Source organism: Rutilus rutilus, assembly GCF_951802725.1.
Source record: "Rutilus rutilus genome assembly, chromosome: 2".
NCBI lineage: Eukaryota > Metazoa > Chordata > Actinopteri > Cypriniformes > Leuciscidae > Rutilus > Rutilus rutilus.
The window spans coordinates 260,975-278,084 of NC_140210.1; the positions used below are offsets into that span (position 1 = coordinate 260,975).

The 17,110-nt window shown below is 42.7% G+C and overlaps 1 protein-coding gene across 4 annotated transcripts; it reads right to left on the bottom strand.

The window, feature by feature from the left end:
- Nucleotides 1-1,380: 1,380 nt before the first annotated feature.
- On the bottom strand, nt 1,381-7,306 carry gpa33a (glycoprotein A33 (transmembrane), paralog a). Of its 4 annotated transcripts, none has more exons than XM_084397698.1 (8): nt 7,256-7,306; nt 6,637-6,844; nt 5,140-5,306; nt 4,840-5,053; nt 4,170-4,334; nt 3,248-3,364; nt 3,025-3,154; nt 1,381-2,949 (listed from the first exon to the last, which is right to left on the bottom strand). In XM_084397698.1, exons 2-8 carry the CDS (start codon nt 6,680-6,682, stop codon nt 2,499-2,501), a joined length of 1,290 nt encoding a protein of 429 aa, XP_084253824.1. In that variant the 5' UTR covers nt 6,683-6,844; nt 7,256-7,306; the 3' UTR covers nt 1,381-2,498. The 4 variants fall into 4 exon arrangements, with proteins under 4 accessions (XP_084253824.1, XP_084253823.1, XP_084253826.1 ...); XM_084397697.1 differs by having other exon boundaries at nt 1,383-2,949; nt 7,237-7,306; XM_084397700.1 differs by having other exon boundaries at nt 1,383-2,949; nt 7,145-7,259.
- Nucleotides 7,307-17,110: the final 9,804 nt, after the last annotated feature.

Consider the following 17,110-nt stretch of genomic DNA (forward strand, 5'->3'; position numbering starts at 1 on the left):
GAGTAACGTTTGATGACCAGCTGACCTTCACAGATCACATTTCAAAGACAGCTCGATCATGCAGGTTTGCGCTGCACAACATCAGGAAGATCAGGCCTTTCCTAACTGAGCATGCAACACAACTTCTCGTCCAGGCCCTGGTCATTTCTAGGCTTGACTACTGCAATGCTCTTCTGGCTGGACTTCCAGCATGTGCAACCAAACCTCTTCAGATGATCCAGAATGCTGCAGCTCGTCTTGTCTTCAACGAGCCCAAGAGGGCCCACGTCACTCCTCTGTTCATCTCTCTGCACTGGCTACCTATCGCTGCTCGCATCAAGTTCAAGGCATTGACGCTTGCTTACAGATCTATCACAGGCTCAGCTCCCTCCTACTTTCACTCACTCCTACAAGCCTACATCCCTACCAGACGCCTACGATCGATCAACGAGCGACGTCTCGTGGTTCCATCACAGAAAGCCACAAAATCACTTTCCAGAACATTCTCATTCACAGTTCCATGCTGGTGGAACACTCTCCCCACCCTCATCCGGAATGCAGAATCCCTGACAACATTCAAAAAACAGCTGAAAACCCATCTCTTCCATGAGCACTTAACTTCATAAAAAAAAAAATAATAATAAAAACTTTCCCTTTAAAACCTCACTTATCATGCTTATGCTACTGAGCACTTCTTGCGTTGTTGTTGTTTTTTGCCTCTTCATGATGACTCGCTTAATTTTAGTCCTAATTTGTAAGTCGCTTTGGATAAAAGCGTCTGCTAAATGACTAAATGTAAATGTAAAGTGTCGTCTTTGACGCAGCATGAGCTCCCTCGAAAGGGAATGTCTCAGATTACGACTATATCCCTTGTTCCCTGAGAAGGGAACGAGACGCTTCCCTTTGCCACACCTCCTGAGTGCCTGAGAACGACTTGCCTCGACCTATCAGAAGCACTGTTGTGTGCCGGCGTCCCTTTGTGGCGTCAGCATACGCCGTCACATGACGTCATGACGCAACACCAGTCGAGATCGGACCAGTTCCACACGTGCTTCACGTTGGAGGCGTTCCCCAAAAGTGTCGTCTTTGGCGCAGCGTCTCATTCCCTTCTCAGGAAACAAGCGTTACAGTCTTAACCCGAGACGGTTTATGATCTCTTGATAAACTTTTTGAAGTGTGAAAGTGGTAGTTGCATAGCTGTCAATAAGGGGCCGGGACAGAAATCTCTCAGATTTGATCAAAAAGATGTTTCGAAGATGAACAAAAGTCTTACGGGTGTTACACGACATGAGGGAGAGTAAATGATGACACAATTTTCAGTTTTGGGTGAACTGTCCCTTTAAGGGCTCAGTGGGCAATAACAGTGTTCAATAGCGGTTTAACAACACTTGAACACTTTCTATACAGAAACTTCTTCAACTTTATTTATGACCCCAGTGGCAATTAGTTTTACAGCAAGGCATTCACACAGACAACTATAAAAAACATAAAATGTAACAAAATAAATAATACAAATTAGAACCCAAATTAAGGGTTGCAATTTGTAAATAATGGTGTGCTTTATTAGATCATTTCAGTATTGGATAGCCAGGTCTAATCTTAAATAATACCATCACACTGAGAAACATTCACTGGAGTAAAAACATGGCTTTAATAATGTTATATAACATCTTAGAAAATATACAACATGGGAAACGATATCAGAACACACAGCATAATGTACAAATCAATACAATAAAATAAAATAAAAATCATAAAAAAGAAAATGTATGGTATTCTCTATGATGTTCTCTATAATGTTTAAGAATAATAACATTTTAAACTTACACCTGACCACTGCAGTTCAGATTCACAGTTCGACACTGTACGACGGATGAATGTAAGATCAACTGCATGAGGAACTCTGGAGGAACCGGTTATTCCACCAACACAAGCTCGAATGTTTTCTCTTGAAACAATACAAAACGAAAAAAGCAACGGGCTGAAAAAAAGATTCACCAATATTTATTCCTACTATACGAATATTAAGGTTAAGAAGACATAAATTCAAGGAAAACCCAGATGAAACATCAACAGAGACACAAAAAGAGTAAAAATACAGAAAGCCACTTAAATATGAGACGAGGGGCTTTGAAACGCAGACATCAATACAGTAATGGCCTTTCAGAACACATGACCAGCAGTGAAGTCAAACTACACACATCAACGCCTCGTCCATTATCAGGACATTCACATTAGCCAGAACAGCCACACACTGGACGACTCGTCCGCGACAGGAGTGTGTGTCGGCTGGATTTATTAAGCACTTTATTCTATCAAATCTAATATTCAGAATATGAGGATAAACTTTTGTTGTTGCAATGCTTTGGTAAATCTTAATCAAAAACTTGACTTAGTGTGTCAATTCCGACTTTGTCTAAATATGAATGTTTTTATGTCATAATTATGATGTACCAGATCATGAATCTTTTGTTATGATTGGCTTCTGTGTCTGAGGAATGAATCAGTGTCTGCTGACCTCAGATTCTCGGGTCTTTGGGTTTATTGGGCGGAACGCTAGGAGGTCTGTCGCGGCTGTCGTAGCGCTCGGAGTAGCGGTCGCTGTCGTAGTGGTCATCGTCACGACCTCGCCGGTCATCGTAGCGATCACGGTCACGCCGGTCATCGTAGCGGTCACGGTCACGGCGGTCATCGTAGCGGTCGTTGCGATCACTGTAGCGGTCGCGGTCACGGTCACGGCGGTCGTCATAGCGATCATCTCGATCGTAGCGCTCACGTCGGTCGCTGGGATCGTCTCGGCGGTCGGTGTAGTCGCTGCGCCGGTCGTAGCTCCTCTCGCTACGGTCGTCCGGCAGATCAAGTCTGTTGGTGCTTTTCACGCGGCGCTCTTCCTCGTAGCTGACGAGTTCTTCCGGAGCATCTTCTTTCCCCTCAGGATCCTTGTCTGTGAACTCTCCTCCTTCAGGAGTCCTGCCAAACACAGAGGAATAAAGGTTAGCATCCGCGCAGCACACTGGATGAGATGTTGGTGTTGTGCTGTCGTACCCCATGGCGTATTCCTCAGGCTTCTCCCTCCTCCGACAGCAATAGCAGCAGATGCAGATGATCCCGATGACGACCACTACGGCCACAGCGGCTCCGACGATCCCGCCGACCGACGCCATGCTCATGGACGCTAGCCGGGGTTAAGACACAGAGAACAGCTGGTTTAGTTAGTCAGGACTATAGTCACAGCTGATCAGGTCTTCGGGAAAGCTGCTGTTCTTACGTGGCATGATGGCCAGGGTCAGATTACACTTTGCAGATCTGATTTCATTGGACGACGTGCAGACGAAGAAACCGGATGTTTCTTTGGTAATATTGAAGAGGGACAAAGCTCCGTTTACTAAGGAGAGACCACACACACACATATGTGATGCAGGAAAACAGGGTGTAAAGGGACAGTTCACCCAAAAATGAAAATTACCCCATGATTTACTCGCCCTCAAGCCATCCTAGGTGTGTATGACACTCTTCTCTCAGACGAACACAATCAGAGTTATATTAAAAAATGCCCGGCTCTTCCAAGCTTTATAATGGCTGTTTCTGTTTTGAAGTTCAACAAAGTGCATCTATCCATCATAAAAGTGCATCTATCCATCATAAAAGTGCATCTGTCCATCATAAAGTGCATCTATCCATCATAAAAGTGCATCTGTCCATCATAAAGTGCATCTATCCATCATAAAAGTGCATCTGTCCATCATAAAAGTGCATCTATCCATCATAAAAGTGCATCTGTCCATCATAAAAGTGCATCTGTCCATCATAAAAGTGCATCTGTCCATCATAAAAGTAGCAGACGGCCGTACGCATTGATTTCCGGTGACAGAGTAACACTTGACCCGACGCATGATGTAATAACGAACGAGGAAGCGCAGAGGAAAGGGCAAAACAAAACACCAGTCACGATTAAAAGGCTAAAACGAGAATATTTAAAGAGAAATGTGGGAGGAGCTTGAGTTTGTTGCCCAGCGCTGTTAGTTTGACTTCAAAAATATGGTGCCCATTCACTGCCATTATAAAGCTTGGAAGAGCCGGGACAGTTTTAATATAACTCTGATTGTGTTCGTCATGACTTGTGGGAGAGTCATTTTTGGGTGAACTACATATTTAAGCTTGATCTCACACACACACGCAGACACACGTACCGTCAGTGGCCTTGGGCGGGTTCGGCTGAGGGACGTTGTTGGTGTCGTATCTCTGCCACTTGTAGGTCGGTGTCGGCGTTCCCTCCTCCGAGACGCAGGTCAGTTTGATGTCCTCATAGTATTCTGCCTTCCCTTCAATCTTGCAGATGGGCGGCGATGGAGCCACTGAACACAACAGGGTCACGGCCAAGACGTCATTCACACGCGTCAACTTTCAACATTCTTTATCGTCACTATACAAAGGTATAGCGAAACTGAAGCACTCCTTATGGTACCATCACATATAGCTGTGTGCAAACTAACATTTCATTTAAATAAATACAATTTAAGTAGAATAGAAAAATATGATAATGCAGTCAACAGTACAATAATATGCCTTAATCAAGACAACGCAATGACAAAATAAAACAATCAAAAAACCATCGCCCAAGAATAGACTACTCATCAATTCGGTAAATGAAATTAAATGATTAGTCTATTCTTGGGCGATGGGTTAGACGTCTATTAAACTTTCACTGACAGCCCAAATGTTGCCTTGCTTTAGACGTCAGGGCTGTGTTTGGACACTATTAGACTTCTTTAAAAATCTCTCCGAAGTGTCCAGAAGATCTGAGTGTGTGTGTGTGTGTGAGTGTGTGTGAGAGTGAGTGAGTGAGTGTGAGTCTCTTACCCAAGACGGTGAGTTTGGTTGTGGCAGACACACCGTCCTCCAGATTATCCACATTCTCAGCTCCACACTCGTAGATGCGCGTGTCTGCGCTGGTGACCTTCAGGAGCTGCAGGTCGGCTACTCCGTTCGGGATATCTTGTAATAGATTTGCCCTGCCTTTATATTTCGTATGCACCTTAATTGAAGTGGGATTGATGTAATTGACGATTTTGATCTGTGAAAACAACAGTTCACAACATGAACACACAGGACACGAGGTCTGGAATCAGTGCTGGCTGAAGCTGAAGTGTGTTTCCGTACCACTGGATCTCCCGGCACATTTGGAGCTGCGGTCCACGTGACCTGGACGTCTTCGCCCTTCGGCTGGGGTGTAAATCTGCAGGCTATCGTCACATCTTCACCTCTGGCAATCTTATATTCTTTAGCTGAGATTGTCACACTCATGGCAGAAGAAGTGACCCGCACTCCTGTGAAACACACACACACACACACACACACTTGATGAACTACAGTGAGTTTACATTTAACACATCTCACTCACTGACTCACTCACGAAAACCTTTTACTTCCTAATATGTTTGTTGAAACTGTAATACATTACCATTCAAAAGTTTGTGGTCATTAGTTTTTTGGTACTTTTATTCATTAAGGATGCATTGCATAATCCAAAAATTGTTAGCAAAGACTTATATAAATTAAGTTACAAAAGATTTTTTTTTTTTAATTCAAAGAATTCTGAAAAATAAAATGCATGACGGTTTCAACAAAGATCAGAACGGTTTTCAACACTGATAATAATCAAATGTTTCTTGAGCATCAGATCCTCATTTTAGAGTGATTTCTGTAGGATCATGTGACACTGAAGACTGGAGTAATGATGCTGAACATTCAGCTTTGATCACAGGAATAAATTACACTTTACTGTATATTCACATAGAGAACAGATGATTTACATTAGAATACTATTTCACAATTTTTACTGTGTTTTGAACAAATAAACGCAGCTTTGGAGAGCAGAAGACATTCTTTTAGAAACATGAACTTTATGACTCCAAACCCTCTGACAGGAACAGCCTGAGGCTAGACTGACATATTTGTAAAGTTTTGACGAAAAGGTATGTAAATGAATTACATTTTTTACAGCTCATGTTACATATCACAAGACTTAATGGAGTTCTCCTTATATTCATGTTAGTGTTATCTTCGTCTCAGATGTTTATCCTAAATTCACAGAGAGAATAAATCCGACACTAATGAGCCAGAAGCTGACGATCGAGTGTGGACTCAGGAGGACAGGCGGAGACAGTGGGGAGATCTCCTTCTCCGAGTCTCGCTGAAACATCTGAGAAACAGGAGACTCCAGCGGCTCTAGAGTTCTGCCACGGCTGCTGGGGAACAGGTGAGTGTGTGTGAGAGTGTGTGAAGGGTTCGTTTGGGCGTTGGCTCAGAGGAAAGAGTTGCTGTTCTGTGGAACTGCAGATAAATCACTCGATCACGATGAACAACTACCGGCTCACACTGTATTCTGGAAGAGATTGTTTGACTAATTATGAGCTTTATTGTGAACCGGCCAAACACAACACAACACAACACAACACAACACAACACTCAACGCAACACAACACAACTCAACACAACACGAAATGAGTCCTGAAGTGATTCTTCAAGCTAATGTTATTTGTTGTGCGACTGAAGCTCCACCGGACATGAATCTGAATCGACTGATGCACGAGGATCCGAACTGATGAGTAAATAAACACACATATTCCCAGACTGAAACAGTGAAAGCTCACTCACCACTGAACAGCAGGCAGATCCCCAGTGTTCCCAGTGTTCCCGCCATCTCTCGCAGTCGGAGTCTCAGGTGTGGAGGAGCTGGAGATGTTGGAGACACTGAAACTCAGGTGAAGTCCCGCCCCGCGTCGAGTCTCAGCTTGCCTGATGCCTTTATATGTCTCTATGTGTCTCACGGTTTCATGTGAGAGAAGCCACACACACCACAGTGCTGTGGAGGAAGTAAACAACTCGAAATTAACCCTAACCCAAACCCAAACCCAATAAATTAACGACTTTTGTCGAGTGGAATCAATGTTAGATTAGATGTTGTTTGTGAACTCTTGGAAACTCATTTCTCGCCATTTTACTGAAAAACACACATATTTGCATCAGATCCAGAGAAACTGGTTTGACAAGAAGAATATGATGAGGGAGTGGCAACACACTACCCAACACACACACACACTCTTAACCTACCCATCACACAAAACTTTCTGCATTTTTACATTTAATTACGTTATTTTAATACCATATTTACAAATGAGGACGCCCCTAAAGCAGGATTTTGGCAGGTTTAGGTACAAATTTGTCCCCAAAATATAGTTATTTTGGTAAACTCACACACACTCTACAGACTCACAAACACAAGCCGATGGTTTGATCACGTGATAGTAATGGTGACAAATCCACCAGTCCGACTCATTAGCGTGTTTGAGTTATTGGACCAATCAACGCCGCTCAGCTGATCTGCATTACTCAGAAGCAACTCAACAGCGTCCTCTGGTGGCAGAAGGTCAGAATCACATTTACATGTGCAGTCACCAATCTATAAGACATGACCCTTTATATTACCTGAGTCAGTGTTTACTATTATATACACAATATTAGTTGAAATTTAGAAAAAAGTATAGAAAATAATGTAATGAATACTTAGGGTCCTGTTTTATCCAGATCACTCACACATCATCTTAACTTGGAATAAAACAAGCTAATGTGACACACACACACACACACACACACACATTTGAGAATGCAAACTCTTGGGTAGGATGAAGTAAGAGCTGTGAAACCCCGTCTTCGTCTCGCTAGAGGAACAGGCTCTATAGTGTCTTGGCCAGCCAGCGAGGTCAAGTCGAGTCCCCTTCATTTATACAGCGCTTTAACACTATAGAGTTTCACAGCGGCTTTACAGTGATAACAGGAGATTACAGTAACAGAGATTGTTTAGGCTTTACAGCAGATCTAGAATACAGTTATTGTCCAGATAAAGTTAGTTTTGATTGATTCACTTCCGTTGTAAAGATCATTAGTTATTAACTTAGGGGCCGCTAACACACACCGCTCTCACAGGAAACAGAAACTTTTAATGTTCTGGACGTTCATTCACACACAGTGTTTGGAGCTCGAGAACACACACTCTGAAACAGGATCCAAGGTGAAAGCGGTGAATTTTTTTTTAAAACGCGATCATCTCTGTGTAAACTTCAAAAACGTGAATCTGTGAAACGCTGACGGCACACATGCAAAGAGAGACTACACGCCTGCGCACATATATTCAAACGCACATATCTATAGACTAAACACGTACACATGTGCGCCATCAGCGTTTCCGCGGGTTTGTGTTTTTGAGGTTTGCGCAGAGATAACGGATAATCGTTTGCACCTTCGAACCTCTTTCAGGGAGAGCGTTCTCGAGACACCGGGCGCTGTATAGTGCGGATGAGCGGCCGGAGCGTTGAGGGTTTTCTGTGAGAGCGGTGTGTGTTAGCGGCCCCTAAGTTAATAACTAATGATCTTTACAACGGAAGTGAATCAATCAAAACTAACTTTAGCTGGACAATAACTTTATTCTAGATCTGCTGTAAAGCCTAAACAATCTCTGTTACTGTAATCTCCTGTTATCACTGTAAAGCTGCTGTGAAACTCTATATTGTTAAAGCGCTATATAAATGAAGGAGACTCGACTTGACAAACTGACCTCAACAAATTACTTGTCTGGCCTTAAAAATTCATAATACAAAATTGTTTGTCGCTTCCACGTATCCATGTGAACTGGAATCATTTTGACAATGTTTTATCAGGACAGAGGAGAAGGAGATCTTCACAGGGAGACACTCGTGACCCTTCAGGCCTGCGGTATCCCACACATGCGGGACAGGGATGAAGACGAAGATGTAGACGGGAATTACCTCATCCAGAAACACGTCTTTAAAATGCGCTCACCGACTGCGCTTGCTCTTCTAGAACGGCGAATCCCTCTGAATGCATCTTTTCGGTCAAACTAGCGCAGAAGAGGCGCATGAGGAGCGATCGGGGATGGAGAAACCCTGGGTGTTCCTCGAGGCGCTGCTTCATCCGGACGCCGGGAAGACCACAGTTCTGCTGTTCAGAAGCGCACAACGCGGGAAAAACACAGGAGATCGTTGGAGATTATCGTAACACAAACACTTTCAGCATAGATGATAACGGACAAATGAACTGGGGAACTCTTAGGGCTCGTATACACAGTAATAAAAAAAAAGAAGTTGGAAGTGGAAGTTGGAACAATGGAAACTAATTAAACAGGGAAACTAACTATGGAACTACGGAGAATGGGAACAGAGTAAATGGAGTGAAAACAAAACTTAAACACAACACACATTACAGCTAGTGGTGGTGTTTTTATATGGTTCATGGGTTTATTATTAATCACTCTCAGAAAAAAAGGTACTAAAGCTGTCACTGTGGAGGTACCTTTTCAAAAGGTACACCTTTGTACCTAAAGAGTACATATAAGTCCCTCAAAGGTACATATTGGTACCAAACGTGTACATATTAGAACCCTTTTGAAGGGCACTGTCCCAGTGGCAGCTTTTGCACCTTTTTTTCACGATCAACATGACATAAAAAGACTATTTGATCTTAAATGTCTCTTGAATTAAAATGGTGTTAATATGCTCTCCGCTGATAATAACTCATCTCAGCAAAAACAAACTGTGTGTAATGTTTAATGTCATCTATTTTCTTGGTTTATGATGACGAGGGCATTGCCTGTTCATGTTGACTATGAGAGTTTCTACCAAATGACAGATGACTTTGTGCTGAAGTTTGATTTTACTTTTAAAAGTCTACGTATTTTTATGTTCTAATGATTATATTGTGGTCAGTTGGATTTTTTCCTGACTCTCCCCCATCAGAACTGGCCTGAGAGACTCATCAGTAGAAGATATAGATCTAGAAATCAATATAACACAAACTATCTCATTCATTATGATGGAGATCTGAGCGCATATTGCTGTCCGTTTCATCAGATCCCTCTATAAACATCCACCTGGCATCCCTGATACACTCACACCGGTGTGGACCGATCTCATGAGCCCGTGTGCGTCTGAGACACGAGCGCTGATCGGCTGATTGGTGTAATGGAGTCTGGGATGAGTGTGTCTGAGAGAGTCTCGTCCCTCATGCTGATGAAGCGGTTAATGTCTGCGTCGCAGTAAATGCACTTCATTAAGGAGCTCGTCTGGGTAATGAGGAGCTGGAATGTGCCGAAGCTCCGGAATGAGAGAGAAGAGGACGAGAGGAATGTCACTTCTTCCATTATTATCTTCCTTTCTTTTCTTGCATCTTACATTATGTCCCAAGGTTATTATTGTAAACTACAATGAAGACAAAAGCGACATTTAAATAAACATTTTCGTAAACTGAAATAAAAATTAAAATAACATTTCTGAAAAAAATAAAAATAATTGTGAATGATATTTTTTATATGCCTTTATGGTCGCCGTCATGTCCTCAAATGTTTAAATTCACCATTAATGTAACTATATTCAACATGACTTGTCAACAAAACTAAACTACACTGGAGTGAGAAATATACAATTAAATAGAAATAAAAATTAAATGTAAAACTATTATAAGCTCGCTCTGTCCTTTTCAGAGGAACAATGGATTGAACGAAACACTGAAGCTTCTGATCCAAACTCAATGCTAAAAACTTCCACAAGATGTCAAACATCAGTCGTCATGTCTTGCACATCATCAGATCTTCTGCTCGACTGCCGCTGGTTGTGATTTGATCTTATGGTACATTAATGGGAGATGATGTGTGTCCTCATCTGTGCGACGATCCAACATTTACAGCAACTGGAAGTGAGTTTAGGAGGCTTTAGCTCATGAATATGAATTTTTTATGTTGTTGCTTGAGCTGCACAGAGCCTATAGTCACGTGATCTCATTAATATTGAGCAGGCCCTGATTTTATTGCTCCGTGTGTCTGTGAAAGATCTCGATCAAAGCCGCTAGAAGGCAAGCCTGAAAGCTTCAGCCAGAGAAGCGTAACGGCTAATGCTAATGCTAATGCTAACGCTGGTAGCAGGAAAGGAGACCAGAGGCCGTTTCTGTTAATGGATGTCAGTGGAGAAGATGCTTCACAACACTCTGAATAAACCACTTCTGTGAGGAAATAGCTGATCATTTAAGACTAATCTAAAACATGTTTCACGCTAAACAATACTTTTGTTGGGAACTATATGTAGATTTTACTATGATAAAAAGGATATTTTATAAGAGAAGGCTGAATAGTGTCGCGACAGACTCATTTACGGCATTACTATAGTATTTAACAGTAAAATTTAATGATATTGTAAATTGTCTGAAAAAAGTAAAAATTGCCGATGTTTTCTTTCTTTGGCTTTCAGGTTCTGCCAGTTATGATAAGACTTGAATTGTAATGACTATAACGGCATGTATGCATGCATTTTAATGAATAAAGAGAAAATAAATAATGTAATTATAAATATTGTGTTATATTGTATGTTGTGAAACTTGTAATGATGTAGGCTATGACTGATGTGTGCCTTACGGTGCGTTTCCACTGGCGCGTTGCGAGCGGAGCGGAGCGAGCGTTTTCAATTCATTCCTATGGAAGTTGAGCTTCACGCTCGCGCAGTGCATTTTGGGATTGACAGCGGACCGGAGAAAGCGTTGAGAGCGACCGAGAGCGTCAAAAGGTTGGGCAGTTCTCGACTTTATGCAAATATCAAGCGAAAAACGCGGTCGGAAGCCACTTGCTGTGAGGTTCGGGATGTGACGTCTGTTTTGAGAGTTTACACATATGCAAATTGTGCCGGAGTTTATGCTGGATTTAGTGCGTAAATCATTTTGTTTACAAATTAGACGCTTTGCAGTTGTTATATGTTAAAAGGTTTTATTTTGGATGTGTTCATTGTGATTATATTGGCTGGGTTTATAAAAGTTTATAAAATTGAAAGGATATCTTTGCTTGGTGCATTTGGAAACAAAGCTTGTCTATTTCTAAATGTAATCGCGTGCATCGCTGATCATGATTACTGTCCGTGTGTTGAAAAAAACTTAGATTAAACACACTCGCAACAGACACACCCCAAAGCGGAGACGTTACAGCGTTGCCAGCGGCACTGAGCGGACTTTTGACAAGCTTTGTTTCCAAATGCACCAAGCAAAGATCCTTTAAATTTTATAAACTTTTATAAACCCAGCCAATATAATCACAATGAACACATCCAAAATAAAATCTTTAACATATATATAACAACTGCAAAGCGTCTAATTTGTAAACAAAATGATTTACGCACTAAATCCAGCATAAAATCCGGCACAATTTGCATATTTTAAACTCTCAAAACAGACATCACATCCCGAACCTCACAGCAATTGGCTGCCGACCGCGTTTTTCGCTTGATATTTGCATAAAGTCGAGAACTGCCCAACCTTTTGACGCTCTCGGTCGCTGTCAACGCTTTCTCCGGTCCGCTGTCAATCCCAAAATGCACTGCGCGAGCGTGAAGCTCGACTTCCATAGGAATGAATTGAAAACGCTCGCTCCGCTCCGCTCGCACCGCACCAGTGGACACGATCCGTTAATGATGATGATAATGCTTTTTAATGAATGAATAAAAAAATACACATAATTTTAATGAATTAAATATGTATTATAATACAATTAAGTTTTTAGTGTAATCTTAAACTTAGTTTTTGCAGTCACTTGACTAGTGCAGCTAATCGAGATATTCACGCATTTTTTCGCAGTAAAGCACATTCCACAAACAATGCAGTCCTACTGTACCTTTACTAGCGATACAACACCAAATATAGAACATTTATTCACAAGACCAACACGCTAATAATCCACAAGAAACGCAAACTGTAATCATAACGTCACTGCCGTTACACGATAGGCTGAGGTGCGTCACATGATCAAGTTAGCCGTTACCAGAGCCCGTCTACGGAGAGCCTGTCCACTCCCTATTAAGCCCTATTGTACCGAATTTTGGTTGTAGTACCACCAGAGTTCCACTGGGGGGCGCTCGCCATGAGTGCAAAATGAATGGGAGTCAATGGGGCTAGACAGCTAAATTTGTCTCTTTCACCCGATTGCCGTTGAGAAATCTCAGATGTGATTGTAGATTTTGCAAGTTCAACATGGGTTTTAGGTCGAAAGTTGAATGAATGAGTACTTATGTCGTTTTGATTTCTTACAGGTTGAGTTGTTGTTGCCCATAACACGCTAGCATTCTGCTAATGACGTCAGCATTCTGACGTCATTGACATTTTGAAAGACTTTTTTAAAGCAAATAAGTGACTCTAAAAAATCTAACACCCAGCAATGTGTAATTTCTTTGCATCTCCTTTCGAATACAACATTCAAATTACTAGACAAAAAATTATATCCTGAGAAAAGTGGATTTTGAGGGGTATACCGCCATTGACCTCCATTCATTCTGCACTCGTCCTGTGAGCGCCCTCATATGGAATCAGAGTGGAACTGCAACCAGTTCAGAAGCCGGAAGTGTAGTGAGAGTGAAACTTCTCGCCATATTAGACATTCTCTGCCGTTACTCATTTCCCCACGGAGAACTTTAAATAAATATTTTTATCAGTTTAAATTTTTAATGTTAGTCACTCAAACCCCTTTATCTCGCAACTTAACCTTCAGTCACACATCCGCCATGTTTGTAGTTTTTTTAACACTTTTTATTGTTCTTTGTAGTTCTGAAGCGAATTCTCCTCCAAAGCGCGATGGATTGTGGGTAATGTTAGCTGTTAGAGTGAGCACGGATCCACACTTCTCTTTTCAACGTACTTTGTTTTGTTGTGACACAGACTGTAATCTCACACACTGTTAACGACGGACAGTATGAACTCCTGGATCAGCAGCTCATCCGCGCATGCGCCTTTCATCCGCTCTCTAAACCTCTAAAGCTCATTCTTCTTTTGATTGCTTTTTGTGTTTTTCAGGGAAAGAGGTTTATTTGTTAGTTCATGCCTCTTTGAGAGAGATAGAGAGAGAGATGATTGTGTGAGGGATGTACATCAGACTTTAATGTTCTCGCAGCGTTCCTGTTCACTTAATGTGTTTTACAGCAGGTGTCACTCTTGTAAAGTGTTTTCCATTTACTTTCACAAATTGTTCCTTTTGCTATTGTTTTTTCAAATGCAATGCAAGCGTCTGTTTTTCTGCACATTTTCTGCATTGCAATAAATCACTGGTTTGAAAGATACTGGATGAAGAAAGATGTTTTAATATTGCAGTGTTGATGTTTTCAGGGTTATTTTTATCGTGTAACTGAGAGGTTTGTGGCTTTCGCCCTGAAGCTGATCTGCACAAACATGTCTAATCAACATCCTAAAATGTGGTTCATTAATGTAATTTATATCACTGCAACTCATCTCGACTCACACACAAACACTCAAGCTCGCTTTCTGCACTGTGTGCTTCAGATACTTAACCAGATTTGTGAATAAATTCTTTGTTGTCAGTGCCCGACTCACAGCTTCACAGTTCTGGTTTCTAGGTAATTACACACGCCAAAGATTACTCAGACACCAGATATAATATGTGATATTGTTTTACTAGTGTGATCAGGGCACTATAGTTCATTTCTGTACTATAAGGAGAGCAAAATAAAGTAAACTGTGACATTTACACCCAATAACTCTTCATACAGAGACTACCAGTGACATTGGGAGGAAAAATGATTCGGACACTTTGAGCTGATCATGTTTTGCTGAAGTGTTTTGTCTTTAATTGCTAATGCTCTTTTTACACACAGACTGAACAAAATTAAGCATTGCTTGGTGATTGGTTGAGCTAAACTGGTATTATCTAATTGTGTAGTTAAATTTAACAGCTGACAGATATTCAACATAACCCAAGTATATCCCGGTCATTAAACGTGTGAAACCCACAGCGAGGATCGTGAAGATCTGGCTGACTCCGCACTTCAGCATCGACCCAGGCACACAGACCACACATTCTCAGACTGACACCAGCTCTGCTCTGGAGCACATCAACAGGTGTACGAGCAGAGTGACCACACACTAAACAATAGAAACTTTCCCCAATCAGAAGCCCTGGATGAACAGAGAGGTTCGCCTCCTACTCAAAGTAAGAGATGCAGTCTTCAGGTCTGGAGCGGGACGCTAACAGCTCAGCCTGAGGAGGGGTATCCGCCCGGCTAAACACACTTACAAGAGCTCTTCAACTCCTCTGACCGACAAAAACTCCACTGGACAGCCAAAACCCACATGTCAGAATGCTGTTCATTGATTGCAGTTCAGCATTTAACTGTGATCCCCCAAGCTGATGTCCAAGCTCAGACCGCTTGGAATAAGCACTTCCCTCTGTAATTGGATTCTGGATTTTCTGACTAACAGACGCCAACCTGTTGAGCTAGATCACCTCTCCTCCTCCATCATCACTTTGAACAGCGGTGTGCCACAGGGCTCCATGCTGAGCCCTCTTTTGTATTCCCTGTTCACCCACGATTCCGTTCCTGTTTATGGCGCCAACACCATAATCAAGTTCTCAGATGACTCCACAGTGGCAGGTGTGATCAGAGATGGCAATGAGTCCCTGCAGGGATGAGGAAGAGCAATGGTGTGTGCAACCAACAACCTGGAGCTAAACACCCAGAAGACCATGGAGATCACCGTAGACCTCAGGCTGGCTCGGAGATCACTGTAGACCTCAGGCTGGGTTGGAGATCACCGTAGACCTCAGGCTGGCTTGGAGATCACTGTAGACCTCAGGCTGGGTTGGAGATCACCGTAGACCTCAGGCTGGCTCGGAGATCACCGTAGACCTCAGGCTGGCTCGGAGATCACTGTAGACCTCAGGCTGGCTCGGAGATCACCGTAGACCTCAGGCTGGCTCGGAGATCACCGTAGACCTCAGGCTGGGTAGGAGATCACCGTAGACCTCAGGCTGGCTCGGAGATCACCGTAGACCTCAGGCTGGCTCGGAGATCACCGTAGACCTCAGGCTGGCTCGGAGATCACCGTAGACCTCAGGCTGGCTCGGAGATCACCGTAGACCTCAGGCTGGCTCGGAGATCACCGTAGACCTCAGGCTGGGTTGGAGATCACCGTAGACCTCAGGCTGGCTCGGAGATCACCGTAGACCTCAGGCTGGGTCGGAGATCACTGTAGACCTCGGGCTGGCTCGGAGATCACTGTAGACCTCAGGCTGGCTCGGAGATCACTGTAGACCTCAGGCTGGGTCGGAGATCACCGTAGACCTCAGGCTGGCTCGGAGCCATCAGTGGAGCTGTGGTGGAGTTAGGGTTAGGGTTAGCTGTGGTGGAGCGCGTGCCTGGTTTCAAGTTCCTCGGCATCCACATCTCTGATGATCTCCCCTGGTCTGAACACCTCCAGCCTTACCAGCGCCTTTATTTCCCACGGAGCGATAGGAAAGCTCACCTGTGTCCCGGAGCGATAGGAAAGCTCACCTGTGTCCCGGAGCGATAAGAAAGCTCACCTGTGTCCCAGGATCCTTCTATCGCTGTACCATTGAGAGCTTACTAACTAATGTGAATACATTTTGGTTTGACTGTGTGTAGTTGCTCGTTATGCAGGGACGACCGGCACGAGAGTGTCATGTGACTAATGACTCTGGAGCCGATTGGCTGAACAAACCTTTCACTAAAAAATAATCAATTATCAGTTAAAATTGTGATTTGATATTTAGATTGTACATGTTGCTTGTATGTTTGATCAGAACACTCGTCTACTCTTGGATGGCCGTTAGTGGAGAAACTGCAGTTTTGATAATTTTGATATAAGCACAGATTCTCCATATTTTGATAGGCTATTATGAAACAAAATCTTGCCTTTATGTAAAAGTTTTTTTGCCTAAAACCAACAAATATCTCCCAGTGGGTTCAGTAAAATAACATTGTTTTCCCTTTGAATTAAGTAAAATTTTCTAACCCCATTTTGCAGATATCTTGCTTCAAGCACAAACTAACCTCATTTTGATAAATTTTTTCAGTAAACAAGACTTAGGGCCCTATTTTAACGATCTGAAACGCAAGTGTCAAAGCGCAAAGCGCAAGTAACTTTGTGGGCGGGTCTTGGCGCTGTTGCTATTTTCCCGGCGGGATAAATGACTCTTGCGCCCGACGCAAATCTAAAAGGGGTTGGTCTGAAGTAGCTTCATTATTCATAGGTGTGGTTTGGGCGTAACGTGAAATAA

What these genes read in the sequence shown, in the direction of transcription:
- gpa33a (XM_084397698.1), bottom strand. Translation starts at nt 6,682, where the DNA reads ATGGCGGGAACACTGGGAACACTGGGGATCTGCCTGCTGTTCAGTG. An exon ending in ATGTGCCGGGAGATCCAGTG is followed by an intron (nt 5,054 to 5,139) that starts GTACGGAAACAC and finishes TTGTTTTCACAG; the next exon opens with ATCAAAATCGTCAATTACAT. An exon ending in CCTGAGGAATACGCCATGGG is followed by an intron (nt 2,950 to 3,024) that starts GTACGACAGCAC and finishes TGTGTTTGGCAG; the next exon opens with GACTCCTGAAGGAGGAGAGT.